Here is a 13,236-nt window from a genome sequence, read left to right as displayed (position 1 = left end):
AGGACAAAGCATAGATTCACACTGCTTCTGTGAGACTATAAAGGCTCAGGGGTTCAAGTCAACTGCTTTTAGAATATGACAGGCCAGTAATATAAACAATATACACCATAGCGAACGCAATACAAAACAGATATCTATAAATTGAAACAAACCATTCCGCCCAAAATCCCGATCCTATGTCTTATATACTATACGCTTACATCATATCCATGACATCCATCACTCACTCCCCGCCATCATTATTTAAAGCCTGTGATATACCATCCAGCAAGTCGTCAATTTCTTCAACCTTCACATTGCACGAAAGCGAAATCAATCTTCGGTAGTCATTCATCTTTTCTCCTACACCGGCAGCTGCCCACAGCTCCACGATATCATCGACCATCTTCCGCCGCTCAACTTGTAGTAGATACAGTTCTTTTGCGAGATCCTGGCCCAAACGATTATTGCTACTATCTCCAGCCGCTACATGGTTGAACTTGCTGCCATGCCGTTTGTCGCCTTCGCCACCATCGTCAGAACTGAGGAGTTTGACTTCTTCTTCCCGCACCAACTTGAGTAAATCTCGTTTTTGTGTCCTTTCAACAACTTTGCGGAGTTCCATCGCACGCGCAGCGACGCGTTCCTCAGCCGCAGAGGTCTGCTCAGCGATCTTTGCACCATCACCGTCTCCTGATTCAGCCTGAAGTTCCCGCACTGTCCCCTCGCACACGCGAATATCTTTCCGCATATGTTCCAGCAGCTGCGTAGCTTGAGCCAAATCTGCCTCCTTATCTTTTAATTCTGCGTCATAAGCATTCGCGAGCGCTTCGAGATGATCGGCCATCGCAGGGATGACCTTCTGTGTTGCTTGAATAGCAGCTTCGGAGACGTGAGGATGAGGGACGATGTGTTTCTGTCCGGCAATAATAGGGGCAGACGCCACCCCATTTTGCCGCCGTGTGCTACCATAGCTTGCTACTCGCAAATGTCCATTCGGGCCATGCTGATCTAAGGACTGCACAGGGGACGATGACGACTTGAGCGCATTGATGGCATTATTCGCCGCGTAAATGTACGACTGAGCTGTTTGTCCTTCCTTATTTGGGACTTTTGTGCTTGCGGCGTATCCCAGGAATACCTTGACACACTTGCGAGACCCATTTCGTGCGGCAATGTGCAAAGCCGTATCTCCATTGCTATCTTGCTGGTTCAAAAACCGCGCTAAAGTATCAGGGGTTTGAGTCTCGGTTAACTTCCCGAGGACTATCTCGATGTAATATCGCGCGGCCGAGTGCTTCGACTTGGACGTCGTGATAGCGGCGATGTGATGTAGCACAGTCTGACCGAACCTATCAAAATGAAATATTGTTGATTGCAAAAGGTCGACGACTTTAGGAAAAGTACGTCGCTCATAATTGTTTGTGAACATGATTGCTCGGATTAGAGGGGTCTGACCAAGGTTATTGACAATCGTTATATTAGCTCCGGCACGAAGCAATGCTTCAATCATTTTAACATGCCCGATCGCACAAGCCCAATGGAACGCTGTATGGCCCTCGTCATCAATTCCTGCGTTGACGTCAAAATCCGCGGGCGAGTGAACGAGGAAATCGGGGATCATTTCATCGTCCGGGACCAGAAAGTAGTCCAACAGTCGATTCGAATACTCAATCTGTGCCGCAGAAATACCAGTTTGCGTGGAGCTATGTCCCAAAACCTCTTGAAGCTTCCGCTTACGTCGACGCGCACCGCTACCATTGACCCTCAGTTCGTCACCACTGTTAGTTTCTGTCTCGTCTGACCCGCTGTCGCTAGGAGATGAGCTATGCGAAGATAATGAGTCGGAGTTGGCAGAAATACTTTCGTCATCTGTCAAAATTTGTTGCTGACGGTGAGTGTAATGTCGCCCTGCCACAAGGCCGCGATCCTCTGAGCCGATGTCGTCCATCTGCGCGTCTTCGTCCTCGTCTTCCACTCCTTCCGCCATGTCTTGGTCACTTTCCACCTCTTCATCCTCCTCGCCGTCGTCCTTCTCATTCTCGTCCTCATCGTCCTCATCATCATCTCGAACTCCGCGACCGTAAACAGCACCTCGAACAAAACGATTCCTAACTCGACCGCGAGTTCTGCCCATCGCTGTCGCACGTCCGGCAGCGGCGGCCGCTGTGCGCTTACCGTGTGCTGACGTTACTGCAGCGGATGACACTGCGTGCCTAGGAATTCCGGCACCTCTTAGTCGTCCACGCACAGACGATGCGGTGATGTGTTTTGGAGCTGGCGGAGGACTAGTCGATGTTGGACGGAATTCAAACACTGGCCGAAGTATATCTTCCACTCGATATTGCGCTGCAATCTCACGGCCTCGTTCTAGCGGCACCCATGTTCCTAGGCACTACGTCAGTTTTGAAAAACTTCGGACAACTAAATACTGCTCACCTTGATATTTTCCATAACCACCCTGAATCTTTTCATGAACCCCCTTCTGCACCTCCCGTTCCAGAATTCGAGTCCGCTGTGGCTTGTCGAAATTTGCTACTTTAAGGATTTGTGTCGCGTTCATCCACGCGTCTGAACGCCGACGCATGACTGCTACATTGCGACATATAAACTCATACACAGGCACCTAGTTGCACCGTCAGCCTCATCAGGTTCCACATGCCGACACTGAGTATATACGCCTGAGTAGGTAGCTTTGTAAATCTGATCCCGATTTTTGTCACCCATTGCTGTTGCGTGGCTATTCTGCAGCTTTCGGACAAATTGCGTCCGCCTGGTTACTCAACCCAGTGAACATCAATCACCACCTCGACGCTTGCACTATGACCGAAAAATATTAGCAATGGATTAATCCAACCAACCCGCCAGAATACATTGGCCAGAAAACTTCGCATCGACTCTGCAATCCAGAGAGGGCTTGGGAAGCAAACTACGCGACAGAGGTCCCACGCCTCTCAAACCTTCTGCACGCGTAACTCATGTAAAAAACGGAAAGGCTTACCCAGATCCTTGGCTGTCCACACTGAAAAACGCGACTACCGCTTGAACAGCGACAACACCAGCGTATCCGATGAAAACGAGGTTGTAGAGTAAAAAAAAGCACTGTCAGAAGTTCGTGTCCTGTTCTCTTTCGCACTCACACTAGAGGATTGGCGATGGCTCTACTTTTGCGCGTTGCAGCCGCTACGCGTCTTATGCACATTTGCAGAGGTTATGCCCTTTCTGTACGCGCATTGGCGTTTATGCCAATCGATCTGTCAGTTACCGAGCGATGTTTGTGCCATGCAGCGTGGAGTATCGTACATGACAGTTACAGCCGCATGCGGAGATTTTACTCGGCATGGAGATGATCCATCGCGTCCAATCATCGGGTGCTGAGTGAACGCTCCAGGGTTCTGATCTGTTAGTTTGGCAGTCGACAAGACGACAACAAGAATTCGACATCAACCGCTGTTGACCAACGCGGCTGATATCGAGTGGTGATTCTACTAGCCTGCGTGACTCGGAGGTACTTTATTTACGACAGTCTGCAGCAGGGTCTGGTCTTTTTGCTTGCACTAATAATTGACAATCTCGCAATATCGCTATGGGTCACGAATCAGTTGAAGATTACCAGTGGCCGCGGGTCGGTACGTGATATATACTTACTTAATATAGTACCGCAGAGGGTAATGCCAAACTGTGGACAATTCACCTCGAGATTCACCTATGGCAATTACGCCTAGCAGGTGCTAACGCAATCATGCAGCCTCAGCCCAAGAGATGAAGGACGCGAAGCTGCCACTAGCCTACAGAGACCGGTGTGCGAGTCTGCTGATTCCATTGAACAAGTGCCGTCATGAGTTTTACTATTTGCCATGGAAGTGCGTGGTACGTATCCCCCGTTCTGGGCACGCTGATTTGGCAGTAGAAGATATTAATCTTGAATCGCAGGACGAGCGGCATGTGTATGAAAAGTGCGAGTACATGGAATTTCAAGCTCGAGTGAACGCACTCAAGAAGGAGAAGGCAGTCGCCGCGCGAGCTGCTGCTGAGGCCGAGGCTGCGGCGGCGTTGTCGTCATAAGAATAGTGGTTGGGCATTATGATGGTGGATAGCTCTAGAGATAGAACCAGTTAGTAGAGATTCTTGATTGGATAACGTCGGATCTATGCATTGTTTTGATGGGGGGTACGGGGGTCACGGTGATCCAATCGGAGGTTTGGTTAATATCTTGTACATAAATACTACAGTCTAATAAACAAACTCGACAAAAGTTATTGTAAGCCAATTTGTATTTATGTTCTTCTAAGTATGACGACAAATTTATCGTACAAGTTACATAATATATGCAAAAAATACAAACTACCAAATCTAATGAGCTCAAAACAATATTAGATGCCAAAAAAATACTGATTAGCTGCTGTATCGATTTCCAGCCATGCCACCAAGCAACTTTTCGCCTGCACCGTCCCACTCTTTTCCAATGGTTAATTGCTCAACCTTCTTGACCAAATCGTAGTTGACGACGGATCCGACGACGGAGTCGAACTTGTAGTCTGGATGGCCCCGAATAAACTCCCTGATCCACCGCGCCGCCGTATGTAGCTCGCCATTGGCTCGTTTGCTGATTAAGTCCATGTAAGCGTTCAGCGTGCATCGAGTTTCGATGTCGACAGACATACTGTCCAAGTAACTCTGCACAAGTTTGACCAACCCGGGGAACTCCTCCGTGTCGTCCTCGACGTCCGAGCTAGACCCCTTCGACGTCGATTTTCGTTTCCGCCCATTAATAATCTCATCGATCGTGTACAAACCGTACTCTTCCTCAACCGGCTTGACCGGCGTACGCACGACAGAATCCGCACTCCCATTTGCATCGGAAGAATACAACGAAGTACTCGCGTCCTCGCTCGATGTTTCCGACCCGGTCGTTTGCCTGTCGTGACTGTGGCTCAGCGGAGCAAAAATATCTTTGCGGAAGTAGAATTTCTCGTTGATGACGGCGTCACGGCGATGGGCAACCTGCATGTTCCTGTCGACTTTGGATATTGGGATATAAAAGTTGAGCTTGAACGACAAAATCGCGCGGGTAAGCAACACAATGAAGGTCGCGAACGCAGCATTCTCGAAATCGGTGATCTGGATCTCCATGCTCCGGAATTCGACTCGCCAGCCAATGTCGGTCCCAGGTGGAGGTGGCTTGAACCGCATTGTCTGCCAATTCGTCGACTGAATATTTTCAAAATGATCGGACGACGAGGAATCGTCCTGGTCGATAAGTTCCGAAAACACTACGATAGGGTCCCGGATGAATAAGTGTGCATAGTGATTAGCCAGCTTCTCGTCCACGCCGGCGTCAGTAAGCATCTTCTTGATCTTGTCGTCTTTGACCAGCTCTATATCATTGTACTCGGGCCTGCATTCTGGACCCTGCGAAATGTAGTAGTCGATAGAATCGTACCGCGACTTGGGGATCACGAACCGCTTATTCTTCAACGGTTTCAAGCCTCGCTCTTCTTCAGTCCGGTCGTCCACACTGCCTGCAATCACATTCCAGCGGCAATCTTGATCACTCAAATAGCCTCTCCATGCAGGACTTGCGGCCGTGAGGGCCAAAAAAATCGGACCCAGCGGCGCAAGTTGATCATATAGTCTCCGCGCCTCATCGATATCCGTCGCCTGAAACGTAATCTGCAAACAGCAACAACCCATGCCAAATCCCATACTATCCATGTAAATATGATCCGGCTTCGCGGCACCTTCCCTCGCGTTCGCATCTTCCGGGTATAAGTTTCTGTCATACGGAATCGTTGGGTCAATGAACGGACTAGGCGTGTTCTTGTCCTTGAATATCGGCACGTTCATGGCGACTTTCGACCCGCGCCGTTCGCGGATATTGGCCGTCAGCGTCGGGAACCGGGCATGTGGATTAATGAGCTCATCCGGCAGGAAAAACGACCGACTTGCATTTCCTGTCGGCGGGTAATACGGGTCCGTGAACTGGCCCGGCGCACCAAGCCGGGGGAACGACGTCAGCGTGACCGGAAATTCGTGCGCCAGCATGTGTTCCTTTGCGATCTCGCGGCGACGGTTCATGTTGCGTTCGACGTTCATGAGGTCCTCCAGTGACGCCGTGTACGGATACCCGGGCGTCGCCTCGAGCATGTATCGTCCATATTCGGGATGAAACGTCGGAATCCGCTGGCCAGGACTATTCTCCCAAATTAGAATCTGCAACTCTCCAAAACTGCGTTCTATAACGTAACGGACATACCCAACGCCCAATTGATCCTCAGTTTTGCGCACCTTCTTCTCGTTCTCCTCCAACGCCGTCAAAATTTCCGCCTGCCGCAACGACAGCAGCGCAGATTTGTTCGCGTCGTCGTACGAAACGACCATGTACTCAACTTCGTCGCCCCACAGTAAGCTGTTTCCCCGCTTATCTTTAGTGTTCTTCCATATCTGTAGGAATTGCTATATCCGACGCTCTAATTAGACTATGGCACGTTTAAAGTAACCGACACAAAATATTTCTTGTGACCGCAGTTGACAAACCAAAGTACCTTGATACCGTGCTCTCTGACATGGTCTGCGTACTGCTCGACGTCTTTCCATGGTAGCGGAGTTCCTAGAGATCTTCAATTGCGAGACGTTAGCTACCGGGCATGGACATGTTGAATTCATTACATGGTGAATTCGAAGCGCAACCTGTGATCCACGAGAAAACTCTGCAAGAAGGAGAACTGCCCATTACTTACAATAAACCCATTGCGCGTTTAGTACGTGTATGCCGAGCGTGTAAATTGCCGAATGGCGCGCAGTGCCCGGTCGCAGAGGGTCAGCGACGGTGACTCGAATTGTCGGCGGAACTCGGTCACTCTACCTCACCCCGAACAACAAAATATCAAAACCGGCTGGCACAGCGTCCTTGGCAATCGAGGTATATCTATGAGATAAGCGGTGGAAATCTGTCAAGTAAGCGCAATTGCGAGTAGGCAGGGCCGGAAAAACTACCACAGTCCAAAGGTTGTGAGCCGAAATTTTGGTGGCCGAGTGTGCTGACGTAATTAGTCCAATTAGAGTTTCAGGTGCTGCCAGCAGATGTCATCCCTTGAGCATATGACATCTCTGGTTATCAAGTCACTAGACTACTAATCAGTATTTGTGAGGCTTGGAAGGGGAGATTACGGCTTTTGTTGAAACCGTTGTTGCGAGGTTGAGAAAATGCGCAATATTTTAGTTATTGTATGCAAGTTATGTCGTCGTCGCCATCTACAAGATCCCAGTTGCTCATCGATAAACATCTAGTAATCGTCTACGCCTCAACAATAATCAAGCTCTGCGGCGTCGCTCCACTCGCCCGAGCCGCCTCTCTCAGGCTCGCGTGTTAAGCCGGCAAGCAAAACCAGCGGTCATCCCGATTGAAATAAGTTGTTTCTACCGCTATGCCAGATTGTCTCGCCGTCTGTTCTGGTGTAGCTAGACGCCGGGGATTAATGTACCCAGTGACTATATCGTACAGCGTTCGTCAATGAGATAGCAATAACGTTGGCATATTCTATGCATACGTGCTCCGAGTCAAGATGCTTTGTAAGCTGAGCCGCACTCAGTAGGAAAGATTAGCGATGGGCTGATTACCGTGTCAAATTCGACACCATAATTGACATCCAAACGTTCCACTGGCTCCTATACTATTCTGCTGGATAGTATTTATCAGCTGTGAGCTGTCGCAAAATATTTTATTTTTAAGTGTTAATTGCGGTAGGGAATGGCGGTCGACGTTTCAGCACCAACTGCCAGGTTGTAGGAGGCATACTGGAAATAGCATTGAAAGCAAGTGCATTATCATAACACCTAATAACTCCATCGTCGCCTCTAGCGAATTAACCATGATACCTCAATAAAACGAAGTAGCAACTCCGTATCTCACAACCAAATCAGACAAGCGAAACTCCCCTTCCTTAACTATTTGCATAAGTATACTAAATTTCAGAGAGAAATGGCATTCTAAACATCGCTAGGCGTGCACTGAGTGAGAAAGGTTAGAACGCCAACTCGGTTGGTTCCCAATCTAGACCGAGACGCGTGTATAGTAGAATCTGGACATCGCGCCAAATGAGTCTTTGCTCTGCGCGCGACACTAAAAGGGATGGATTTGCTGGTGGGGAGCTAGTCGCGGAGGAGAAGATGGGGATTGTAACGTGTTGTGAAACCCGTTGTGAGCTAGACGACGCCGCAACAGATTCCGGGGAAGATGATAACGACATCTTTGGTCCCAAATTCTGGAAAAACTCTGTAGTGCTTTTGGTGGTCCGGGAAAGGAACGCGGTAGCAGCCTGGAGACTAGGTGACGAGCTCGTGGCCGCGGAAAGTGATGAAGGTGTCATTTTCATTTTCAGAGCCGCGGTGGCAGTCACTGGCCCAGATGTCCGAGAAGGAGGTGCTCCAGCTGAAGAAGTGGCTCGATTGAGTAATACTCGCTTTAAGAGGCTTCCTCGGCCTTTGGCGAGCTGTTCCTGGTTTCGCAGAGCGCGGTTCATGACGGCTTTCTAAATCATTGCCAATCAGCATGTGGCCATTATCAAGTCGGCATACACACCTTAAAATCGACTCGACCTTGTGCCTCGCAACCGAGGGCAAGCAAGTAATTGTCAATGAGTCTTCTCCACTCAGGCTTGGTCAACACAGATTTATCGCTCCGATTCCGCAAACAAATGTCGATTGTCTCGCGAGCTAAGCGTACGCGGTGATTCATTGAGAATCCGAATTCGATGTATAAATCCGAATTAGCAAGTGTATCTGTGATTGTCGCCTCATCGGCCGATAAAGGTAGCAAGACTATCCGAAAGTTCTCTTCTCTGAGAACAGGGACAGCTTGTGTAAGAAGCTGATGATTTGATGCTGTTGGCGTTGGTGCGTCGGGAATCCAGTCTGGCTTGAGCTCAGTCACAATGCACAGGGACCGAAGGTCATTTAATTCCCAGTCAATGAGATCCCGTCGCGTGAAAGACGGTCGGCGCAGATATAGATCTGCAATGCCAAAGCTGGAGAATAAACCTTCGTCGGGCGCATGATTAGAGCTTGAACTCGACGACGCATGGCGAGAGTGGTAAGGATATGAATGATGCGGAGGCTGTGGAGGGAACAGGAGGAGCACTTCTGAGGGATAGATATCGTCGAAAGAGGACGGTATGATGTCGAGGACCGACAATATCGGGATCGTGGCTCCGGATGAGTCTGAAGAAGTTTGCCGGCTGAGGCAGCGGGAGCCTGTGGAAGCAACGTCGGAAAGTCCATCGGCAACCGGTGCGCGAAGACGAGTGATGGAAGAGGCATGGGCGATTGTTGTGCTCTTTGTCGAGGCTGTGAAGAGGCTGTAGAGGGAGTCGTCGGACGTATTGCGGGGCAGGTCGACGGTCTCGACGTGCTCGAAATGCGCAGCTGGCTTGGGTGTTGGTGACGGCGGACTGTTGGCGGCTGATCGGCCGATGCCGGCGGCGTTGTCATTGAGCGATAGCGATGCTATGTCCTCGATGACCATGGCGAAGATCTGGAATTCTAGCAGTCTATCCGGAAAGCGGTCGTAGGGATGTAAATCGCTGGACTTGGTCGGCCATATGTCAGGAGCATCCTCGTCCCGCGAGTGCGAGCCTGGAGAAGAGAAAAAGAAGCGAGCGAATTGCGGGAATATTAAATTAGAATCTAATATATCCTTGTCGTCAGTGGCCCTGGAGTAACGGAGACCGATTCCGAGGCAGACAGGTGATTATCGGACGAGGCGCAGCGATGAAGAGACGACAGGCAGTTAGTTGTATTGTCAGAAATCGGCTTAACACATGCCAGTCAGCAGGAATCACAGGCTGTGGCAGGCCGAGACAGCGCAAATTTAGTGACGTAGAAACTGTCGCAACGTTAGGATTAATATTGTTTTGCCAACTGTCGATCGTCGAACCAACCAACGAAGATTCGACGGGGCGAGTTAGTCACAGTGTCCTGCTTTCGACACGAATGCGACCAGCCAAAGTGCGGGGAACAACCACAAGCGTGCGGCGTTTGGACCAACCAAACTAAAGGCTCCAGAATCCACAAGCGGCCGAACGGAACAAACAAAAGCTTAAAAAAAGTAATAATGCAACAAACAGCTGCGTTCTGAGCAGTCTGAAGCGGCAAAATTGGCAGAACCGGAGTTCAGTGTGCCTGTCGAACAGATGATAGCGGCAAACCGCAGTTAGACTTCCGCAATCGGCTACAACTGTTAGATCTCCACCGTCTCAGCCTCACTGCCGGCCGGGCAAAAGCCTCATTATATCGTGACTCACTCCACGGCTCCCGTTCACTTATTATGGATCCTTCCTTGTCTTGTATTCCGGAAGCGTATTCTGAATAGCCGAACGTCGGAGGCAGTAGTCCGCAGTGCGTATATTGGAGTGCGTTCTCCAACCAGCATCGGTAACCACTCGTCACGCCATTCCTGCAAAACGATGGCTACTAATTCCGTGGCCCAGGCTTCGTCTGATCGAAGCCCCGAACCCCGACCCGCATCCCGCGTTGCGCTCCTTCCCCATATTTGCAGTTCCACATATCTCATAGCGAGTTTATTAAACTGGGGACTTGCCAAAATGTGGGGGGGTTTGAGAGCGACCTCCCCACGCAACTATCTGAGCCGCACACATGTTTCAGGTATGTTCCGCAGAGATTTACGAGCGGATCATAAGGGCCATCCCGCACGCTATTTGCCAAATTTACAATCAACATACATGGACTAACTGCCAAGAAGTCGCTTTCTTGTCACCATATTGCGATTGCTTCTTCTCCCCGTGTTTCCGCCGACAAATTCAATCCATTCCGGCTATATGCTCCGTTAGTCGCTTATGGCTGAGCGCCATCGAGCGTTAGTGCTCATCTCATCGAGACATCCCGGCCGGATGGCTACATGTACCTAACTTTAGAATCGTTGAGTCATGGGTCGTTCTATGGTCGACTTGGCAACCGTGATATGCCATCTACAAGAATATCTCCATTTCTGACTGATCGAGCTAGCCGCGTCAGGCAATTACTCTCGGGTATATTATTTTCAGAGTTACAGATAGTTTGAGAACCCTAGCCATGATATAGTCGTGGTCATTATTGTGGCGCATTCGGGCGATTTTGCAGCACCATGGTCTCGAAAGAATGTATATGGTTAGTTAGGTAATTTTGTATTAGTTGCGCAATTTAATTGCGCAAGGACTAAGCGAGAACACCCGAGTACCAATAGTTCTCAGACTATAGCTTTTGGACGTGCATTCAAGGTCGTCGACGGTCTGTAGCTCCGGCACACTAGCAACCACGTCACGCTCGTGCAAGGCCACATCAATTTGGATTTACGCGTAGTTGAGTGTGCGGGCTGTAAGCTCATCGGCGCTTCCCGTGTATCAATTGCCGAGGTCAGCAAGACGGTCACTGGCGGCTTCAATATTAGTTTGGAGGCCGAGATCTTGTTGGACAACAAACCATGCACACCGCAGTATTACTATGGATTCGCATTTTGCGGAAATTTGTCGGCACTGACAGCTCAGAACAAGTGTTATGTCACGGACAGAGTCAGCGGTACTCAATCTGGTCTTCTAAATTCTACTTTGGTAGTAATCCATATACAACAAACTTAATTCAAAAGGCCATAATCTCCCCGTGGCGCACAGTTGGACAATATGTCTAGCAAGCTCCAATCGAAATGTCTAACAATCTACCATGGGAGAATTGATCCGTCATAGTTTCTCAGCAAGAATTCATCTGTTGGGGACAACGGCTCCACAACACCACGTACATTACTGGCGCTTTCTTCGGGCGTGATTGCAGGTCCAGTGACGTACATAGATGTCAACACGACGCCCGGGTGGATGGGCACGACTGTGAATCCCAGCGGCTTGAGCTGGTTATGGAAATACTAGAATGAAGTCAGGCTTCCATAATTTGATGTGCGTGTCAGAGAAGAGTCCCTTACCAAGGCAATCATGTTCAACGCGGACTTGGACGACGCGTAGCCGGGTATAACTCCCGCAGCAGTGAAAAAATCCGCATTCTGTTTGGTGACGGCTTGAGACGAAACAACGGACGAAATGAAAATAATCTTTTTGGACTGGCCCTTCTCAAGCAAAGGGATTAACTTGGATGTGAAATACGATGGCGAAACCACATTGACCTTGAAGTGTGTTTCCAACTCGGCCGGATCAAGCGATTTAACATCAGACTCGTCGGACCCGCGACCAATGTTGTGGACTCCAAGATTCTGTCACGGTTCACGTTAGCATCAAGAATACCGCCGCAGTGAATATACACGCCGTTACAGCACGCACATTCCAGTCTGATCGACTCCGTCGGGCGCAATCATTCCAATTTCAGCAACCGCTGAGTCGATTGTCCCATAGTCGCTGGCATCCATCTCGACAAACTTCACATTGGGAGAACACGCAATTGCTGTGCCGGCAATTTTTGCCTTGGCCCGGACCGTCGCAATCACAGTGTATCCAAGCTCGCTGAACTGGGTTGCAAGTGCAAGACCAATGCCTGTTTCTGGTCAGTCGTTGCAGTATCAGATCTCAGTGGCCGCACACAACCTTTATTTGCTCCGGTAATGATAACAACTTTTGAAGTCATTTTGCTGATGCCACAACAGTAATGGAGAAGAACAGGTAAATTGTTTCAATTGCAGGGCACGACACAACAGCATCTCGATCTGGGAGACCTATATATACATTGTACAATATACCATGTCACGATAAAGAGCTGCGCGAATTATTAATGGTGCCAGATCCAGTCTGGCGGTTCCCATTGTTCACAAGTGCGCAGTAATTGGTGGGGAAAAAACAAACAATGGTTGAATTAATCAGCGGAGGATGTGCGCTTTTGCTGACATGCCCAACACTAGCACAATGGCATTGTTAAAAATGATAATTCGGGCTTTATTTCCGTGTCCGGTGACAAATCACAGCTATAATATTGCTTGCCAGGTCGCCGCATCTTCCGCGGCGGTAGGCTGACCAATGGTTTCTCGACGGATTCGGTAGTGGACCTGAGATATCAACGTCCATTGGCGGAAATATAGATTGTACGGAAAGTGCCACGGCAGCTTCTCATTGGTCTCCCGTAAACCAGCCTGCGCTCCCTAGAGGTTCGGTTGATTCATACAGCTAAATTTCGTTGAGCCGGTGCCATGTTTACAGCTTTAGTTATCGGCTTATGAGAAAAATCATTGTTGTGGATATGAATTTACAAAACAAAAATCGGGTTAATCGG

At 49.4% G+C, this 13,236-nt stretch overlaps 5 protein-coding genes across 5 annotated transcripts; 1 reads left to right on the top strand and 4 right to left on the bottom strand.

Moving 5' to 3' along the window:
• Window positions 1-223: 223 nt before the first annotated feature.
• On the bottom strand, window positions 224-2,566 carry POJ06DRAFT_198325 (uncharacterized protein; the record flags this gene model as incomplete). Its single annotated transcript, XM_056185101.1, has 2 exons — window positions 224-2,367; window positions 2,419-2,566. The coding sequence occupies 2 exons, from the start codon at window positions 2,564-2,566 to the stop codon at window positions 224-226; spliced, it is 2,292 nt and encodes a 763-aa protein (XP_056043559.1).
• An 815-nt stretch (window positions 2,567-3,381) lies between these two features.
• On the top strand, window positions 3,382-4,247 carry POJ06DRAFT_255433 (NADH-ubiquinone oxidoreductase B18 subunit-domain-containing protein). Its single transcript, XM_056187895.1, has 3 exons — window positions 3,382-3,608; window positions 3,728-3,849; window positions 3,913-4,247. The coding sequence occupies exons 1-3, from the start codon at window positions 3,566-3,568 to the stop codon at window positions 4,042-4,044; spliced, it is 297 nt and encodes a 98-aa protein (XP_056043558.1). The 5' UTR covers window positions 3,382-3,565; the 3' UTR covers window positions 4,045-4,247.
• POJ06DRAFT_255429 (glutamate-cysteine ligase-domain-containing protein) lies at window positions 4,248-6,977 on the bottom strand. Its single transcript, XM_056187894.1, has 4 exons — window positions 6,720-6,977; window positions 6,525-6,597; window positions 6,236-6,435; window positions 4,248-6,172 (listed from the first exon to the last, which is right to left on the bottom strand). Exons 1-4 carry the CDS (start codon window positions 6,728-6,730, stop codon window positions 4,375-4,377), a joined length of 2,082 nt encoding a protein of 693 aa, XP_056043557.1. The 5' UTR covers window positions 6,731-6,977; the 3' UTR covers window positions 4,248-4,374.
• Window positions 6,978-8,003: 1,026 nt separating this feature from the next.
• Window positions 8,004-9,502, bottom strand: POJ06DRAFT_197597 (uncharacterized protein; the record flags this gene model as incomplete). The annotated part of the gene is made up of 2 exons (XM_056185077.1): window positions 8,004-8,510; window positions 8,561-9,502. The coding sequence occupies 2 exons, from the start codon at window positions 9,500-9,502 to the stop codon at window positions 8,004-8,006; spliced, it is 1,449 nt and encodes a 482-aa protein (XP_056043556.1).
• Window positions 9,503-11,686: 2,184 nt separating this feature from the next.
• POJ06DRAFT_268976 (uncharacterized protein) lies at window positions 11,687-12,597 on the bottom strand (the record flags this gene model as incomplete). Its single annotated transcript, XM_056189347.1, has 4 exons — window positions 11,687-11,887; window positions 11,945-12,229; window positions 12,293-12,507; window positions 12,558-12,597. The coding sequence occupies 4 exons, from the start codon at window positions 12,595-12,597 to the stop codon at window positions 11,687-11,689; spliced, it is 741 nt and encodes a 246-aa protein (XP_056043555.1).
• Window positions 12,598-13,236: the final 639 nt, after the last annotated feature.

This window comes from Lipomyces tetrasporus (assembly GCF_029532465.1).
Source record: "Lipomyces tetrasporus strain NRRL Y-64009 chromosome Unknown POJ06scaffold_6, whole genome shotgun sequence".
In the NCBI taxonomy this organism is placed as follows: Eukaryota; Fungi; Ascomycota; class Lipomycetes; order Lipomycetales; family Lipomycetaceae; genus Lipomyces; species Lipomyces tetrasporus.
The sequence above is the reverse complement of the archived record's forward strand: the minus strand, read 5'-3'. Positions and strand labels throughout refer to the sequence as shown.